This window comes from Bufo bufo, chromosome 7, assembly GCF_905171765.1.
Source record: "Bufo bufo chromosome 7, aBufBuf1.1, whole genome shotgun sequence".
NCBI classification, from domain to species: Eukaryota; Metazoa; Chordata; class Amphibia; order Anura; family Bufonidae; genus Bufo; species Bufo bufo.
The window spans coordinates 4,520,946-4,542,233 of NC_053395.1; the positions used below are offsets into that span (position 1 = coordinate 4,520,946).

The 21,288-nt window shown below is 45.9% G+C and overlaps 1 protein-coding gene across 1 annotated transcript in view; it reads right to left on the minus strand.

Moving 5' to 3' along the window:
• Positions 1-15,997: 15,997 nt before the first annotated feature.
• Positions 15,998-21,288, minus strand: part of LOC121008946 (3-oxoacyl-[acyl-carrier-protein] reductase FabG-like) — a 41,621-nt gene continuing 36,330 nt past the window's right edge. The window contains exons 6-8 of the mRNA XM_040441781.1: positions 20,388-20,424; positions 16,257-16,320; positions 15,998-16,183 (exon numbers count right to left, since the gene is read on the minus strand). Coding sequence (XP_040297715.1) covers positions 16,025-16,183; positions 16,257-16,320; positions 20,388-20,424 — 260 coding nt within the window. The 3' untranslated portion in view covers positions 15,998-16,024. The remainder of the gene's footprint in view (positions 16,184-16,256; positions 16,321-20,387; positions 20,425-21,288) is intronic.

The following is a 21,288-nucleotide window of genomic DNA, read 5'->3' on the forward strand; positions in this document are numbered from 1 at the left end:
GCGCACATACATCATACATATACAGAGGCTCCTGTACAGGCGCACATACATCATACATATACAGAGGCTCCTGTACAGGCGCACATACATCATACATATACAGAGGCTCCTGTACAGGTACACATACATCATACATATACAGAGGCTCCAGTACAGGTGCACATACATCATACATATACAGAGGCTCCTGTACAGGCGCACATACATCATACATATACAGAGGCTCCTGTACAGGTACACATACATCATACATATACAGAGGCTCCTGTACAGGTACATATACATCATACATATACAGAGGCTCCTGTACAGGTGCACATACATCATACATATACAGAGGCTCCTGTACAGGTGCACATACATCATACATATACAGATGCTCCTGTACAGGTGCACATACATCATACATATGCAGAGGCTCATGTACAGGTGCACATACATCATACATATACAGAGGCTCCTATACAGGTACACATACATCATACATATACAGAGGCTCCTGTACAGGTACATATACATCATACATATACAGAGGCTCCTGTACAGGCGCACATACATCATACATATACAGAGGCTCCTATACAGGTGCACATACATCATACATATACAGATGCTCCTGTACAGGCGCACATACATCATACATATACAGAGGCTCCTATACAGGTGCACATACATCATACATATACAGAGGCTCCTGTACAGGTGCACATACATCATACATATACAGAGGCTCCTGTACAGGCGCACATACATCATACATATACAGGGGATCCTATACAGGTGCACATACATCATACATATACAGATGCTCCTGTACAGGCGCACATACATCATACATATACAGAGGCTCCTATACAGGCGCACATACATCATACATATACAGATGCTCCTGTACAGGTGCACATACATCATACATATACAGAGGCTCCTGTACAGGTACACATACATCATACATATACAGGTGCACATACATCATACATATACAGAGGCTCCTGTACAGGTGCACATACATCATACATATACAGAGGCTCCTGTACAGGCGCACATACATCATACATATACAGGGGATCCTATACAGGCGCACATACATCATACATATACAGGGGATCCTATACAGGTGCACATACATCATACATATACAGATGCTCCTGTACAGGCGCACATACATCATACATATACAGATGCTCCTGTACAGGCGCACATACATCATACATATACAGAGGCTCCTATACAGGTGCACATACATCATACATATACAGAGGCTCCTGTACAGGTGCACATACATCATACATATACAGAGGCTCCTGTACAGGCGCACATACATCATACATATACAGGGGATCCTATACAGGTTCACATACATCATACATATACAGATGCTCCTGTACAGGCGCACATACATCATACATATACAGAGGCTCCTGTACAGGTGCACATACATCATACATATACAGAGGCTCCTGTACAGGTACATATACATCATACATATACAGAGGCTCCTGTACAGGTGCACATACATCATACATATACAGATGCTCCTGTACAGGCGCACATACATCATACATATACAGAGGCTCCTGTACAGGCGCACATACATCATACATATACAGAGGCTCCTGTACAGGCGCACATACATCATACATATACAGAGGCTCCTGTACAGGCGCACATACATCATACATATACAGAGGCTCCTGTACAGGTACACATACATCATACATATACAGAGGCTCCTGTACAGGTGCACATACATCATACATATACAGAGGCTCCTGTACAGGCGCACATACATCATACATATACAGAGGCTCCTGTACAGGTACACATACATCATACATATACAGAGGCTCCTGTACAGGTACATATACATCATACATATACAGAGGCTCCTGTACAGGTGCACATACATCATACATATACAGAGGCTCCTGTACAGGTGCACATACATCATACATATACAGATGCTCCTGTACAGGTGCACATACATCATACATATGCAGAGGCTCATGTACAGGTGCACATACATCATACATATACAGAGGCTCCTATACAGGTACACATACATCATACATATACAGAGGCTCCTGTACAGGTACATATACATCATACATATACAGAGGCTCCTGTACAGGCGCACATACATCATACATATACAGAGGCTCCTATACAGGTGCACATACATCATACATATACAGATGCTCCTGTACAGGCGCACATACATCATACATATACAGAGGCTCCTGTACAGGTGCACATACATCATACATATACAGAGGCTCCTGTACAGGTGCACATACATCATACATATACAGAGGCTCCTGTACAGGCGCACATACATCATACATATACAGGGGATCCTATACAGGTGCACATACATCATACATATACAGATGCTCCTGTACAGGCGCACATACATCATACATATACAGAGGCTCCTATACAGGCGCACATACATCATACATATACAGATGCTCCTGTACAGGTGCACATACATCATACATATACAGAGGCTCCTGTACAGGTACACATACATCATACATATACAGGTGCACATACATCATACATATACAGAGGCTCCTGTACAGGTGCACATACATCATACATATACAGAGGCTCCTGTACAGGCGCACATACATCATACATATACAGGGGATCCTATACAGGCGCACATACATCATACATATACAGGGGATCCTATACAGGTGCACATACATCATACATATACAGATGCTCCTGTACAGGCGCACATACATCATACATATACAGATGCTCCTGTACAGGCGCACATACATCATACATATACAGAGGCTCCTATACAGGTGCACATACATCATACATATACAGAGGCTCCTGTACAGGTGCACATACATCATACATATACAGAGGCTCCTGTACAGGCGCACATACATCATACATATACAGGGGATCCTATACAGGTTCACATACATCATACATATACAGATGCTCCTGTACAGGCGCACATACATCATACATATACAGAGGCTCCTGTACAGGTGCACATACATCATACATATACAGAGGCTCCTGTACAGGTACATATACATCATACATATACAGAGGCTCCTGTACAGGTGCACATACATCATACATATACAGATGCTCCTGTACAGGCGCACATACATCATACATATACAGAGGCTCCTATACAGGTGCACATACATCATACATATACAGAGGCTCCTATACAGGTGCACATACATCATACATATACAGAGGCTTCTGTACAGGTGCACATACATCATACATATACAGAGGCTCCTGTACAGGCGCACATATACATCATACATATACAGAGGCTCCTATACAGGCGCATATACATCATACATATACAGAGGCTCCTGTACAGGTACACATACATCATACATATACAGAGGCTCCTGTACAGGTACACATACATCATACATATACAGAGGCTCCTGTACAGGCGCACATACATCATACATATACAGAGGCTCCTGTACAGGTACATATACATCATACATATACAGAGGCTCCTGTACAGGCGCACATACATCATACATATACAGAGGCTCCTGTACAGGCGCACATACATCATACATACACACCTATACAGGTGTTCATACCGGAATGCATAACGATCTGCTGAATCCCAATAATACTAGCGGGTCTGTAATAACCTACACCTGATCCGCACTGTCATATTGTGAGGGACACGCCCGCTGTCCGGTAAAACAGGATGTTGTTGAGATGACAGCGCAGATCACGAGTTCACGTCCTGAGGGGACGGAAAATACAAGGACGTCTTATAAGCTCTAAGAACTACAAAAAGCACAGAGAAAAGAAGGTAAAAAAACATTTAACATCTGAAAAATGAACAATAAAAAGTTCCCACAATCAGCTCTACTACATCGAACAGTGTCACGTATGGGAACCGCCCGTCACGTGACCCGCGTCAGGGTCGATCTACTTCGCGCACTCAATCTCTCGCGCCCCTACGCACAGGCCTCAGATTGAGCCTCGATCACGCCCCAACACGCTGCCGCCATCTATGACATTTAAATCAATACACTGATTAAATAGGGGCTCATAGAAAACCGCACAGCGCCCCCCTCGCAGTCAGGCGCACAGGGGCCACACGTACAGCGACTACACGGTAACGCAAACCGCACTCATACACTTATAATGGAGGTTACGGGGCTCGTTCAGGGCACAAGGCAAAACCATTAAAGATGAGCTATAATGTACTAAAAAGGTGCAGGACTGAGTTACAAAAAGATACAAGAAATAAGACAAAAAGGTGCACAAAACAGTATAAAAATAAAAAGCAGAAAGGTTCTCACTCACGATTGTGCGGTCAGAGGTCTTCTGGTTTCCGGGGACAGGAGGAAAGTGGAGCACAACCCAACGCTGAGCGGATCCCCAAATTGTGTCCAAGAAATGTTCCCAATCGTTCACTTTTATCCCCATTCGGCAGAGGGTGGAGCAGAGAGGAGTCTCCGTCCGATGGTGTCCCTGCCTTCTGGGCTGGCCTCATGACCTGTGCACGCTCCACCTCTCCTACTCAGCTGGCCGACATGAAATATTAATAAAACGTGGCTTCCCGTCCAAACTAATGGATATTCGGGCCCCGACATGTTTTATTAATGTGTATGTTATTAATGTGACAGAACGGCAGGAACAATGACAGAACGGCAGGAACAATGACAGAACGGCAGGAACAATGACAGAACGGCAGGAACAATGACAGAACGGCAGGAACAATCACAGAACCGCAGGAACAATGACAGAACGGCAGGAACAATCACAGAACGGCAGGAACAATCACAGAACGGCAGGAACAATCACAGAACCGCAGGAACAATGACAGAACGGCAGGAACAATCACAGAACGGCAGGAACAATGACAGAACGGCAGGAACAATCACAGAACCGCAGGAACAATGACAGAACGGCAGGAACAATGACAGAACGGCAGGAACATATGTGGGATCACACGACAGGTATAAAACATACACGGATAATAAAAGTTTTAAGAATTGTTGTCCATTTGTGAAAAAGAGCATCCGGACTATCGGAACGTTATCACACGCGGCGATCACTGCAAAGAAAAATCCCTGAGGCACAGCCACCTGTACAGGAGCCTCTGTATATGTATGATGTATGTGCACCTGTACAGGAGCCTCTGTATATGTATGATGTATGTGCACCTGTACAGGAGCCTCTGTATATGTATGATGTATATGCGCCTGTACAGGAGCCTCTGTATATGTATGATGTATGTGCACCTGTACAGGAGCCTCTGTATATGTATGATGTATATGTACCTGTACAGGAGCCTCTGTATATGTATGATGTATGTGCACCTGTACAGGAGCCTCTGTATATGTATGATGTATATGCGCCTGTACAGGAGCCTCTGTATATGTATGATGTATGTGCACCTGTACAGGAGCATCTGTATATGTATGATGTATGTGCGCCTGTATAGGAGCCTCTGTATATGTATGATGTATGTGCGCCTGTACAGGAGCATCTGTATATGTATGATGTATGTGCACCTGTATAGGATCCCCTGTATATGTATGATGTATGTGCGCCTGTACAGGAGCCTCTGTATATGTATGATGTATGTGCACCTGTACAGGAGCCTCTGTATATGTATGATGTATGTGCACCTGTATAGGAGCCTCTGTATATGTATGATGTATGTGCGCCTGTACAGGAGCATCTGTATATGTATGATGTATGTGCACCTGTATAGGAGCCTCTGTATATGTATGATGTATGTGCGCCTGTACAGGAGCCTCTGTATATGTATGATGTATATGTACCTGTACAGGAGCCTCTGTATATGTATGATGTATGTGTACCTGTATAGGAGCCTCTGTATATGTATGATGTATGTGCACCTGTACATGAGCCTCTGCATATGTATGATGTATGTGCACCTGTACAGGAGCATCTGTATATGTATGATGTATGTGCACCTGTACAGGAGCCTCTGTATATGTATGATGTATGTGCACCTGTACAGGAGCCTCTGTATATGTATGATGTATATGTACCTGTACAGGAGCCTCTGTATATGTATGATGTATGTGTACCTGTACAGGAGCCTCTGTATATGTATGATGTATGTGCGCCTGTACAGGAGCCTCTGTATATGTATGATGTATGTGCACCTGTACAGGAGCCTCTGTATATGTATGATGTATGTGTACCTGTACAGGAGCCTCTGTATATGTATGATGTATGTGCGCCTGTACAGGAGCCTCTGTATATGTATGATGTATGTGCGCCTGTACAGGAGCCTCTGTATATGTATGATGTATGTGCGCCTGTACAGGAGCCTCTGTATATGTATGATGTATGTGCGCCTGTACAGGAGCATCTGTATATGTATGATGTATGTGCACCTGTACAGGAGCCTCTGTATATGTATGATGTATATGTACCTGTACAGGAGCCTCTGTATATGTATGATGTATGTGCACCTGTACAGGAGCCTCTGTATATGTATGATGTATGTGCGCCTGTACAGGAGCATCTGTATATGTATGATGTATGTGAACCTGTATAGGATCCCCTGTATATGTATGATGTATGTGCGCCTGTACAGGAGCCTCTGTATATGTATGATGTATGTGCACCTGTACAGGAGCCTCTGTATATGTATGATGTATGTGCACCTGTATAGGAGCCTCTGTATATGTATGATGTATGTGCGCCTGTACAGGAGCATCTGTATATGTATGATGTATGTGCGCCTGTACAGGAGCATCTGTATATGTATGATGTATGTGCACCTGTATAGGATCCCCTGTATATGTATGATGTATGTGCGCCTGTATAGGATCCCCTGTATATGTATGATGTATGTGCGCCTGTACAGGAGCCTCTGTATATGTATGATGTATGTGCACCTGTACAGGAGCCTCTGTATATGTATGATGTATGTGCACCTGTATATGTATGATGTATGTGTACCTGTACAGGAGCCTCTGTATATGTATGATGTATGTGCACCTGTACAGGAGCCTCTGTATATGTATGATGTATATGCGCCTGTACAGGAGCCTCTGTATATGTATGATGTATGTGCACCTGTACAGGAGCCTCTGTATATGTATGATGTATATGCGCCTGTACAGGAGCCTCTGTATATGTATGATGTATATGTACCTGTACAGGAGCCTCTGTATATGTATGATGTATATGCGCCTGTACAGGAGCCTCTGTATATGTATGATGTATGTGCCCCTGTACAGGAGCCTCTGTATATGTATGATGTATATGTACCTGTACAGGAGACTCTGTATATGTATGATGTATATGTACCTGTACAGGAGCCTCTGTATATGTATGATGTATGTACGCCTGTACAGGAGCCTCTGTATATGTATGATGTATGTGCGCCTGTACAGGAGCCTCTGTATATGTATGATGTATGTGCGCCTGTACAGGAGCCTCTGTATATGTATGATGTATGTGCACCTGTACAGGAGCCTCTGTATATGTATGATGTATATGTACCTGTACAGGAGACTCTGTATATGTATGATGTATATGTACCTGTACAGGAGCCTCTGTATATGTATGATGTATGTACGCCTGTACAGGAGCCTCTGTATATGTATGATGTATGTACGCCTGTACAGGAGCCTCTGTATATGTATGATGTATGTGCGCCTGTACAGGAGCCTCTGTATATGTATGATGTATGTGCACCTGTATAGGAGCCTCTGTATATGTATGATGTATGTGCACCTGTACAGGAGCCTCTGTTGATGTATGATGTATGTGCGCCTGTACAGGAGCCTCTGTATATGTATGATGTATGTGCACCTGTATAGGAGCCTCTGTATATGTATGATGTATGTGCACCTGTACAGGAGCCTCTGTATATGTATGATGTATGTGCGCCTGTACAGGAGCCTCTGTATATGTATGATGTATGTGCACCTGTATCGGAGCCTCTGTATATGTATGAATTATGTGCACCTGTACAGGAGCCTCTGTTGATGTATGATGTATGTGCACCTGTACAGGAGCATCTGTATATGTATGATGTATATGCGCCTGTACAGGAGCCTCTGTATATGTATGATGTATGTGCACCTGTACAGGAGCCTCTGTATATGTATGATGTATATGCGCCTGTACAGGAGCCTCTGTATATGTATGATGTATATGTACCTGTACAGGAGCCTCTGTATATGTATGATGTATATGCGCCTGTACAGGAGCCTCTGTATATGTATGTGCGCCTGTACAGGAGCATCTGTATATGTATGATGTATGTGCACCTGTACAGGAGCCTCTGTATATGTATGATGTATATGTACCTGTACAGGAGCCTCTGTATATGTATGATGTATGTACGCCTGTACAGGAGCCTCTGTATATGTATGATGTATGTACGCCTGTACAGGAGCCTCTGTATATGTATGATGTATGTGCGCCTGTACAGGAGCCTCTGTATATGTATGATGTATGTGCACCTGTATAGGAGCCTCTGTATATGTATGATGTATGTGCACCTGTACAGGAGCCTCTGTATATGTATGATGTATGAGCACCTGTACAGGAGCCTCTGTATATGTATGATGTATGTGCACCTGTACAGGAGCCTCTGTATATGTATGATGTATGTGCACCTGTACAGGAGCCTCTGTATATGTATGATGTATGTGTACCTGTACAGGAGCCTCTGTATATGTATGATGTATGTGCGCCTGTACAGGAGCCTCTGTATATGTATGATGTATATGCGCCTGTACAGGAGCCTCTGTATATGTATGATGTATATGCGCCTGTACAGGAGCCTCTGTATATGTATGATGTATATGTACCTGTACAGGAGCCTCTGTATATGTATGATGTATATGCGCCTGTACAGGAGCCTCTGTATATGTATGATGTATATGTACCTGTACAGGAGCCTCTGTATATGTATGATGTATATGCGCCTGTACAGGAGCCTCTGTATATGTATGATGTATATGTACCTGTACAGGAGACTCTGTATATGTATAATGTATATGTACCTGTACAGGAGCCTCTGTATATGTATGTGCGCCTGTACAGGAGCATCTGTATATGTATGATGTATGTGCACCTGTACAGGAGCCTCTGTATATGTATGTGCGCCTGTACAGGAGCCTCTGTATATGTATGATGTATATGCGCCTGTACAGGAGCCTCTGTATATGTATGATGTATATGCGCCTGTACAGGAGCCTCTGTATATGTATGATGTATATGTACCTGTACAGGAGCCTCTGTATATGTATGATGTATATGCGCCTGTACAGGAGCCTCTGTATATGTATGATGTATATGTACCTGTACAGGAGCCTCTGTATATGTATGATGTATATGCGCCTGTACAGGAGCCTCTGTATATGTATGATGTATATGTACCTGTACAGGAGACTCTGTATATGTATAATGTATATGTACCTGTACAGGAGCCTCTGTATATGTATGTGCGCCTGTACAGGAGCATCTGTATATGTATGATGTATGTGCACCTGTACAGGAGCCTCTGTATATGTATGTGCGCCTGTACAGGAGCCTCTGTATATGTATGATGTATATGCGCCTGTACAGGAGCCTCTGTATATGTATGATGTATATGTACCTGTACAGGAGCATCTGTATATGTATGTGCGCCGGTACAGGAGCCTCTGCATATGTATGTGCGCCTGTACAGGAGCATCTGTATATGTATGATGTATGTGCACCTGTACAGGAGCCTCTGTATATGTATGATGTATGTGCACCTGTACAGGAGCCTCTGTATATGTATGATGTATATGTGCACCTGTATAGGAGCCTCTGTATATGTATGATGTATGTGCACCTGTACAGGAGCCTCTGTATATGTATGATGTATGTGCACCTGTACAGGAGCCTCTGTATATGTATGATGTATGTGCACCTGTACAGGAGCCTCTGTATATGTATGATGTATGTGCACCTGTATAGGAGCCTCTGTATATGTATGATGTATAAGCGCCTGTACAGGAGCCTCTGTATATGTATGATGTATGTGCACCTGTACAGGAGCCTCTGTATATGTATGATGTATGTGCACCTGTACCGGAGCCTCTGTATATGTGCGCCTGTACAGGAGCCTCTGTATATGCATGATATATGTGCACCTGTATATGAGCCTCTGTGTATGTATGATGTATGTGCGCCTGTACAGGAGCCTCTGTATATGTATGTGCGCCTGTACAGGAGCCTCTGCATATGTATGTGCGCCTGTACAGTAGCCTCTGTATATGTATGATGTATGTGCGCCTGTACAGGAGCCTCTGTATATGTATGATGTATGTGCGCCTGTACAGGAGCCTCTGTATATGTATGATGTATGTGCACCTGTACAGGAGCCTCTGTATATGTATGATGTATGTGCACCTGTACAGGAGCCTCTGTATATGTATAATGTATGTGTACCTGTACAGGAGCCTCTGTATATGTATGATGTATGTGCACCTGTACAGGAGCCTCTGTATATGTATGATGTATGTGCACCTGTACAGGAGCCTCTGTATATGTATGATGTATGTGCACCTGTACAGGAGCCTCTGAATATGTATGATGTATGTGCGCCTGTACAGGAGCCTCTGTATATGTATGATGTATGTGCACCTGTACAGGAGCCTCTGTATATGTATGATGTATGTGCACCTGTACAGGAGCCTCTGTATATGTATGATGTATATGCGCCTGTACAGGAGCCTCTGTATATGTATGATGTATGTGCGCCTGTACAGGAGCATCTGTATATGTATGATGTATGTGCGCCTGTACAGGAGCCTCTGTATATGTATGATGTATGTGTACCTGTACAGGAGCCTCTGTATATGTATGATGTATGTGCGCCTGTACAGGAGCATCTGTATATGTATGATGTATGTGCACCTGTATAGGAGCCTCTGTATATGTATGTGCACCTGTACAGGAGCCTCTGTATATGTATGATGTATGTGCACCTGTACAGGAGCCTCTGTATATGTATGATGTATGTGCACCTGTACAGGAGCCTCTGTATATGTATGATGTATGTGCACCTGTACAGGAGCCTCTGTATATGTATGATGTATATATGCACCTGTATAGGAGCCTCTGTATATGTATGATGTATGTGCGCCTGTACAGGAGCCTCTGTATATGTATGATGTGTATGTACCTGTACAGGAGCCTCTGTATATGTATGATGTATATGCGCCTGTACAGGAGCCTCTGTATATGTATGATGTATATGTACCTGTACAGGAGCCTCTGTATATGTATGATGTATATGCGCCTGTACAGGAGCCTCTGTATATGTATGATGTATGTGCACCTGTATAGGAGCCTCTGTATATGTATGATGTATGTGCGCCTGTACAGGAGCCTCTGTATATGTATGATGTATATGCGCCTGTACAGGAGCCTCTGTATATGTATGATGTATGTGCACCTGTATAGGAGCCTCTGTATATGTATGATGTATGTGCGCCTGTACAGGAGCCTCTGTATATGTATGATGTATGTGCGCCTGTACAGGAGCCTCTGTATATGTATGATGTATGTGCACCTGTACAGGAGCCTCTGTATATGTATGATGTATGAGCGCCTGTACAGGAGCCTCTGTATATGTATGATGTATGTGCACCTGTACAGGAGCCTCTGTATATGTATGATGTATGTGCACCTGTACAGGAGCCTCTGTATATGTATGATGTATGTGTACCTGTACAGGAGCCTCTGTATATGTATGATGTATGTGCGCCTGTACAGGAGCCTCTGTATATGTATGATGTATATGCGCCTGTACAGGAGCCTCTGTATATGTATGATGTATATGCGCCTGTACAGGAGCCTCTGTATATGTATGATGTATATGTACCTGTACAGGAGCCTCTGTATATGTATGATGTATATGCGCCTGTACAGGAGCCTCTGTATATGTATGATGTATATGCGCCTGTACAGGAGCCTCTGTATATGTATGATGTATGTGTACCTGTACAGGAGCCTCTGTATATGTATTATGTATGTGCGCCTGTACAGGAGCCTCTGTATATGTATGATGTATGTGCGCCTGTACAGGAGCCTCTGTATATGTATGATGTATGTGCACCTGTACAGGAGCCTCTGTATATGTATGATGTATGTGTACCTGTACAGGAGCCTCTGTATATGTATGATGTATGTGCGCCTGTACAGGAGCCTCTGTATATGTATGATGTATGTGCGCCTGTACAGGAGCCTCTGTATATGTATGATGTATGTGTACCTGTACAGGAGCCTCTGTATATGTATGTGCACCTGTACAGGAGCCTCTGTATATGTATGATGTATATGCGCCTGTACAGGAGCCTCTGTATATGTATGATGTATATGTACCTGTACAGGAGCCTCTGTATATGTATGATGTATATGCGCCTGTACAGGAGCCTCTGTATATGTATGATGTATGTGTACCTGTACAGGAGCCTCTGTATATGTATGATGTATGTGCGCCTGTACAGGAGCCTCTGTATATGTATGATGTATGTGTACCTGTACAGGAGCCTCTGTATATGTATGATGTATGTGCGCCTGTACAGGAGCATCTGTATATGTATGATGTATGTGCACCTGTACAGGAGCCTCTGTATATGTATGTGCACCTGTACAGGAGCCTCTGTATATGTATGATGTATGTGCGCCTGTACAGGAGCATCTGTATATGTATGATGTATATATGCACCTGTACATGAGCATCTGTATATGTATGATGTATGTGCGCCTGTACAGGAGCCTCTGTATATGTATGATGTATGTGCACCTGTACAGGAGCCTCTGTATATGTATGATGTATGTGCGCCTGTACAGGAGCATCTGTATATGTATGATGTATATATGCACCTGTACATGAGCCTCTGTATATGTATGATGTATGTGCACCTGTATAGGAGCCTCTGTATATGTATGATGTATGTGTACCTGTACAGGAGCCTCTGTATATGTATGTGCACCTGTACAGGAGCCTCTGTATATGTATGATGTATGTGCGCCTGTACAGGAGCCTCTGTATATGTATGATGTATGTGCACCTGTATATGTATGATGTATGTGCACCTGTATATGTATGATGTATGTGCACCTGTACAGGAGCCTCTGTATATGTATGATGTATATGCGCCTGTATAGAAGCCTCTGTATATGTATGATATATGTGCATCTGTATATGAGCCTCTGTGTATATATATATTACAGAGGACAGTATACTTTTTATATATATATACAGTACAGACCAAAAGTTTGGACACACCTTCTCATTCAAAGAGTTTTCTTTATTTTCATGACTATGAAGGCATCAAAACTATGAATTAACACATGTGGAATTATATACATATCAAACAAGTGTGAAACAACTGAAAATATGTCATATTCTAGGTTCTTCAAAGTAGCCACCTTTTGCTTTGATTACTGCTTTGCACACTCTTGGCATTCTCTTGATGAGCTTCAAGAGGTAGTCCCCTGAAATGGTCTTCACTTCACAGGTGTGCCCTGTCAGGTTTAATAAGTGGGATTTCTTGCCTTATAAATGGGGTTGGGACCATCAGTGGCGTTGAGGAGAAGTCAGGTGGATACACAGCTGATAGTCCTACTGAATAGACTGTTAGAATTTGTATTATGGCAAGAAAAAAGCAGCTAAGTAAAGAAAAACGAGTGGCCATCATTACTTTAAGAAATGAAGGTCAGTCAGTCAGCCGAAAAATTGGGAAAACTTTGAAAGTAAGGGCTATTTGACCATGAAGGAGAGTGATGGGGTGCTGCGCCAGATGACCTGGCCTCCACAGTCACCGGACCTGAACCCAATCGAGATGGTTTGGGGTGAGCTGGACCGCAGAGTGAAGGCAAAAGGGCCAACAAGTGCTAAGCATCTCTGGGAACTCCTTCAAGACTGTTGGAAGACCCACATTCAGGCCTGGGACAAAACATCAGGGGCCCGAATGTTTTAACCTGTGATGGAAACCAACTCTCGGGTCACAACCCCCACGGGTACCGAATACGATCGGACCTCACCAGAGCTCTGCGCACCCTGATCCCTCCGACCTGTGGAGACCTCTGCATCTCGAGAAAAAGATTCTTTATCGGTCAGTTCTTAAAAAGATCCATAAAGTGCAAATTCACATCCTACACGTTTCAGACAAACGCCTGTCGTCCTTCATCACAGCTCCCGGGATTTGGACTTTGCAAAGTGGTTCAGTGGTGATCTGCACGCAGTGCATGACCCCCCCGAAATATAGGAGCCGCCATTAAAACCCGAAACTCGGAGCGGCCGACACAGCGGAGGCGGCTCCGTCCAAAAGTGCTTCTGTATGGCACTATACGGCAGTGTTATTATATTGCACTATATGGCAGTGTTATTATATTGCACTATACGGTCACTATACGGCACTGGGTTGTTATTGTATGGCACCATACGGTCACTATATGGCACTGGGTTGTTATTGTATGGCACTGTATGGTCACTATATGGCACTGGGTTGTTATTGTATGGCACTGTATGGTCACTATATGGCACTGGGTTGTTATTGTATGGCACTGTATGGTCACTATATGGCACTATACGGCACTGGGTTGTTATTGTATGGCACTGTATGGTCACTATATGGCACTGAGTTGTTATTGTATGGAACTGTATGGTCACTATATGGCACTATACGGCACTGGGTTGTTATTGTATGGCACTGTATGGTCACTATATGGCACTGGGTTGTTATTGTATGGCACTGTATGGTCACTATATGGCACTATATGGCACTGAGTTGTTATTGTATGGCACTGTATGGTCACTATACGGCACTGGGTTGTTATTGTATGGCACTGTATGGTCACTATATGGCACTATACGGCACTGGGTTGTTATTGTATGGCACTGTATGGTCACTATATGGCACTGAGTTGTTATTGTATGGCACTGTATGGTCACTATATGGCACCATACGGTCACTATATGGCACTGGGTTGTTATTGTATGGCACCATACGGTCACTATATGGCACTATACAGTCACTATATGGCACTGTATGGTTACTCTATGGCACTGTATGGTCACTATATGGCACTGTATGGTCACTATATGGCACTGTATGGTCACTATATGGCACTGTATGGTTACTCTATGGCACTGTATGGTCACTATATGGCACTGTATGGTTACTATATGGCACTGTATGGTCACTATATGGCACTATACGGCACTGGGTTGTTATTGTATGGCACCATACGGTCACTATATGGCACTGGGTTGTTATTGTATGGCACCATACGGTCACTATATGGCACTATACAGTCACTATATGGCACTATACAGTCACTATATGGCACTGTATGGTTCTCTATGGCACTGTATGGTTACTCTATGGCACTATACGGCACTGGGTTGTTATTGTATGGCACTGTATGGTCACTATATGGCACTGAGTTGTTATTGTATGGCACTGTATGGTCACTATACGGCACTGGGTTGTTATTGTATGGCACTGTATGGTCACTATATGGCACTATACGGCACTGGGTTGTTATTGTATGGCACTGTATGGTCACTATATGGCACTGGGTTGTTATTGTATGGCACCATACGGTCACTATATGGCACTGGGTTGTTATTGTATGGCACCATACGGTCACTATATGGCACTATACAGTCACTATATGGCACTGTATGGTTACTCTATGGCACTGTATGGTCACTATATGGCACTGTATGGTTCTCTATGGCACTGTATGGTCACTATATGGCACTGTATGGTCACTATATGGCACTGTATGGTTACTATATGGCACTGTATGGTTACTCTATGGCACTATTTGGTGTCTCTATGGATATAAACTTTACACTATTCTACTCGAGAAGGTTTGGAGGTACAGAGGAGAAGACCCTCTCCATCCATGTCCTACTGGCTCTCCACAGGACCCCCATATGGCCTGTCATTTCCTCCCCCTTATACACACGGACATTTCATTTTCATATCTTTATTATTTGACACCGTTATCTCGGGCACATGGCGTGGCGTCCACCGTCTACTGGCAGGGTCACCCCAGTGATAAAAGACGCAGCATCTGAAGCCAGGAAGGCGATTGCGCGGGCCACTTCCTCCGCAGTGCCGGGCCGCCCCAGGGCGTGGGTTTGCTCGCTGCGCTGCAGAAACTGTACAAGAAGGACAATCATTAGAAAACCACAAAATAGATGAAATTGTGTGAAAGAGGCGAGTGCTGCGTACCTGCGTGTACTGCTCCTCGCTCAGTCCTGCCCGCCGGTGCACCTCCGTCACAATGACCCCCGGACTGAGAGACACAACATGGAGGATAGTGAGGACACAGGGACCACCATGATGGAAGAGACCCGCACACTTGTCCTTATCTGTCCCACTCTCTTAAGCCTCTGTTCACACAACGCAGTTTTGTTATAGAGGTTTCCCTTCTGACTCCAGTCCCCATTCTACAACAAACCTGCCGCCTGTGAACCTACCTTATATGTCTGAGAATATTTCCCTGTAAGGCCTCATGCACACGACCGTTTTTTTTCACGGTCCGTAGGTCCGTGATCCGTGACCGTTTTTTTGTCCGTGGGTCTTCCTTGATTTTTGGAGGATCCACGGACATGAAAAAAAAGTTGTTTTGGTGTCCGCCTGGCCATGCGGAGCCAAACAGATCCGTCCTGAATTACAATGCAAGTCAATGGGGACGGATCCGTTTGACGTTGACACGATATGGTGCAATTGCAAACAGATCCGTCCCTTATTGACTTTCAATGTAAAGTCTGGAGTCTCTTTTATACCATCGGATCGGAGTTTTCTCCAATCCGATGGTATATTTTAACTTGAAGCGTCCCCATCACCATGGGAACGCCTCTATGTTAGAATATACTGTCGGATATGAGTTACATAGTAAAAACTCATATCCGACAGTATATTCTAACACAGAGGCGTTCCCATGGTGATGGGGACCCTTCTAGTTAGAATATACTACAAACTGTGTACATGACTGCCCCCTGCTGCCTGGCAGCATCCGATCTCTTACAGGGGGCCGTGATCAGCACAATTAACCCCTCAGGTGCCGCACCTGAAGGGGTTAATTGTGCGTATCATAGCCCCCAGTAAGAGATCCGGGGCTGCCAGGCAGCAGGGGGCAGACCCCCCTCCCTCCCCAGTTTAAATTTCATTGGTGGCCAGTGCGGCCCCCCCTCCCTCCCTCCCTCTATTGCATTAATAACATTGGTGGCACAGTGTGCGGCCTCCCCCAGCCCTCCCTCTATTGCATTAATAACATTGGTGGCAGTGTGCGGCCTCCCCCCCTTCCCCCCATCATTGGTGGCAGCAGAGTTCCGATCGGAAGTCTATGCCAGCCTCAGTGCCTCATCACATCTCCTGCCACAGTGCGCCGTGATTTGCCAGCCACACTGCCTCAACACATTAGAAGCCATAATGCCCCCTGACTATACCAGCCATGATTCCTCATCAAATTTACAGCCACAGTGCCCCCTGACTTTGCTAGCCAGATTGCCTCATCACATTAGCAGCCATAATTCCCTCTCACTATGCCAGTCTCAATGCCACCTGGCAACCACAGTGTCTCATCACATTGCAAGCCACAGTGTTTAATCACAGTGCCCGCTGACTACGCTAGCCACAGAGCACTATCATAAGTAGGGCCAGTTCACACCACTTATTCTCTCCCCCCCCCCCCCCCCCCCATCATTGGTGGCAGCGGAGTTCCGATCGGGGTCCCAGTTTAACCGCTGGGGCTCTGATCGGTAACCATGGCAACCCCAGGACGCTACTGCAGTCCTGGTTGCCATGGTTACTTAGCAATAGTAGAAGCATCATACTTACCTGCGAGCTGCAATGTCTGTGTCCGGCCGGGAGCTCCTCCTACTGGTAAGTGACAGGTCTGTGCAGCGCATTGCTGTCACTTACCAGTAGGAGGAGCTCCCAGCCGGACACAGACATCACAGCAGCCAGCAGGTAAGTATGATGCTTCTACTATTGCTAAGTAACCATGGCAACCAGGACTGCAGTAGCGTCCCGGTTGCCATGGTTACCGATCGGAGGGGGGGGGGGTGGTGGGGGATGCCGCACACTGCCACCAATGATATTCAAACTGGGGAGGGGGGTCTGCCCCCTGCTGCCCGACAGCCCCGGATCTCTTACAGGGGGCTATGATACGCACAATTAACCCCTTCAGGTGCAGCACCTGAGGGGTTAATTGTGCGGATCACAGCCCCCTGTAAGAGATCGGGTGCTGCCAGGCAGCAGGGGGCAGTCATGTACACAGTTCTTTTAGTATATTCTAACTAGAAGCGTCCCCATCACTATGGGAACGCCTCTGTGTTAGAATATACTGTTGGATCTGAGTTTTCACGAAGTGAAAACTCATCTCTGAAAAAGCTTTTATGCAGACGGATCTTCGGATCCGTCTATATGAAAGTAACCTACGGCCACGGATCACGGACACGGATGCCAATCTTGTGTGCATCCGTGTTCTTTCACGGACCCATTGACTTGAATGGGTCCGTGAACCGTTGTCCATCAAAAAAATAGGACAGGTCATATTTTTTGGACGGACAGGATACACGGATCACGGTCTCGGCTGCAAAACGGTGCATTTTACCGATTTTTCCACGGACCCATTGAAAGTCAATGGGTCCGCGAAAAAAAAAACGGAAAACGGCACAACGGCCACGGATGCACACAACGGTCGTGTGCATGAGGCCTAAGGTCTATAGACAATCCGCCCCTGGCAGTCACAACCAAAGCTGCAACCACAATTCTGTTGTCATTTCAGGTCTACAGACTCCTCTGTTGTCCAGACTCCTTCCTCTGTCCACCCTCCAGGCCTGCCCTCCGTGGCCCCCTCCATTCCCCTTGGTGCTCCTGTCCCCCACGTGGCTCCCGCATCATCCCTCCTGGACCCCTAATGGCTCCTCTGTCATCACTCCAGACTCCCTGGACATCCCCTTATGACTCCTCCGTCCTCCATCTGGGTCCCCCTCATAGCTGCTCCGTCCTCCCTCCGGGTCCCCCTCATGGCTCCTCCGTCCTCCCTCCAGGTCACCCTCATGGCTCCTCTGTCCTCTCTCCGGGTCCCCCTCATGGCTCCTCCGTCGTCCCTCTGGGTCCCCCTCATGGCTCCTCCGTCCTCTCTCCGGGTCCCCCTCATGGCTCCTCCGTCGTCCCTCTGGGTCCCCCTCATGGCTCCTCCGTCGTCCCTCTGGTTCACCCTCATGGCACCTCCAGCCTCCCTCCAGGTCACCCTCATGGCTCCTCTGTCCTCTCTCCGGGTCCCCCTCATGGTTCCTCTGTCCTCCCTCCGGGTCCCCCTCATGGCTCCTCCGTCGTCCCTCTGGTTCACCCTCATGGCACCTCCAGCCTCCCTCCGGGTCATCCTCATAGCACCTCCAGCCTCCCTCCGGGTCATCCTCATGGCTCCTCCGTCCTCTCTCTGGGTCCCCCTCATGGCTCCTCCGTCGTCCCTCCAGGTTCCCCTCATGGCTCCTCTGTCCTCTCTCCAGGTCCCCCTCATGGCCCCTCTGTCCTCTCTCCAGGTCCCCCTCATGGCTCCTCTGTCCTCTCTCCAGGTCCCCCTCATGGCCCCTCTGTCCTCTCTCCAGGTCCCCCTCATGGCTCCTCCAGTCCTCCCTCCGGGTCAACCTCATGGCTCCTCCGTCCTCCCTCCGGGCCCCCCTCATGGCTTCTCTGTCCTCTTTCCAGGTCCCCCTCATGGCTCCTCTGTCCTCTCTCCAGGTCCCCTCATGGCTCCTCCGTCCTCCCTCCGGGTCTCCCTCATGGCTCCTCCGTCCTCCCTCCGGGTCTCCCTCATGGCTCCTCTGTCCTCTCTCCGGGTCCCCCTCATGGCTCCTCCGTCCTCCTTCCGGGTCCCCCTCATGGCTCCTCCACGCTCCCTCTGGGTCCCCTCATGGCTCCTCCGTCCTCCCTCCGGGTCCCCCTCATGGCTCCTCCATCCTCCCTCCGGGTCCCCCTCATGGCTCCTCCGTCCTCCTTCCGGGTCCCCCTCATGGCTCCTCTGTCCTCTTTCCAGGTCCCCCTCATGGCCCCTCCCTCCGGGTCCCCCTCATGGCCCCTCCCTCCGGGTCCCCCTCATGGCCCCTCTGTCCTCTCTCCAGGTCCCCCTCATGGCTCCTCTGTCCTCCCTCCGGGTCCCCATCATGACCCCTCTGTCCTCTTTCCAGGTCCCCCTCATGGCTCCTCTGTCCTCTCTCCAGGTCCCCTTCATGGCTCCTCTGTCCTTTCTCAAGACGTGTGATGAAACAGCAGGACTGTGGCTCAGCTTTGGCTGTGAATGGAGTATAAGATGTGCGCACAGTACATCACATGCAATACGTTTCCACTCACCATACAGCGTTCACTCGAACTTGTTTACTCGCCAGATCTGAGCAGCAAAAGAAGAAGATAGTCAGCAAATAAAATACCGCACAATACTGCTCATGTACAATGTGCGCAACAAATGTGAGTAAAAGGGGGCGTGGCTTGGCTTTAATACAAATTTCTGCTTCATTTGGCTGCTACAGCCGATATATATTTTGCAAGGCCTAGCGACTGGACCGATCTGCACTGTTGGGCATTTTCATACGTATACAATATTATCTAATGACATTATAATCAAAATGAATGCTCATCTCATTGCCTTTAAGAATAAGATTCAGCCTGAACCAAAGTTTTGTTATGTGGCTGAAAAAGCCAAGATGAGTTCATGGCAAGTTCAGTTTATATAATAATAATAATAATAATTGGGAACATAAATGGACATTGTATTTAAAAAGTTAGTGCTGAAGATATGAGGCCATCTGTTAAGGAGTAAGTCAACTCCCTAAAACATGGAGGGAACAAGGTTACTTGATAAGGATTCATGTCTTTATCGCACACCTGCTGTATGAGCTTCAATTTATATATACATAATTATATTATATATATATATATATATATCTTTGTATGGTATATTTAGTTTACAACATATGTTAATCAATAATTCATATAATGTGTTATCTACAGTGGGGGAAATAATTATTTGACCCCTCACTGATTTTGTAAGTTTGTCCAATGACAAAGAAATGAAAAGTCTCAGAACAGTATCATTTCAATGGTAGGTTTATTGTAACAGTGGCAGATAGCACATCAAAAGGAAAATCGAAAAAATAACTTTAAATAAAAGATAGCAACTGATTTGCATTTCATTGAGTGAAATAAGTATTTGAACCCCTACCAACCATTAAGAGTTCTGGCTCCCACAGAGTGG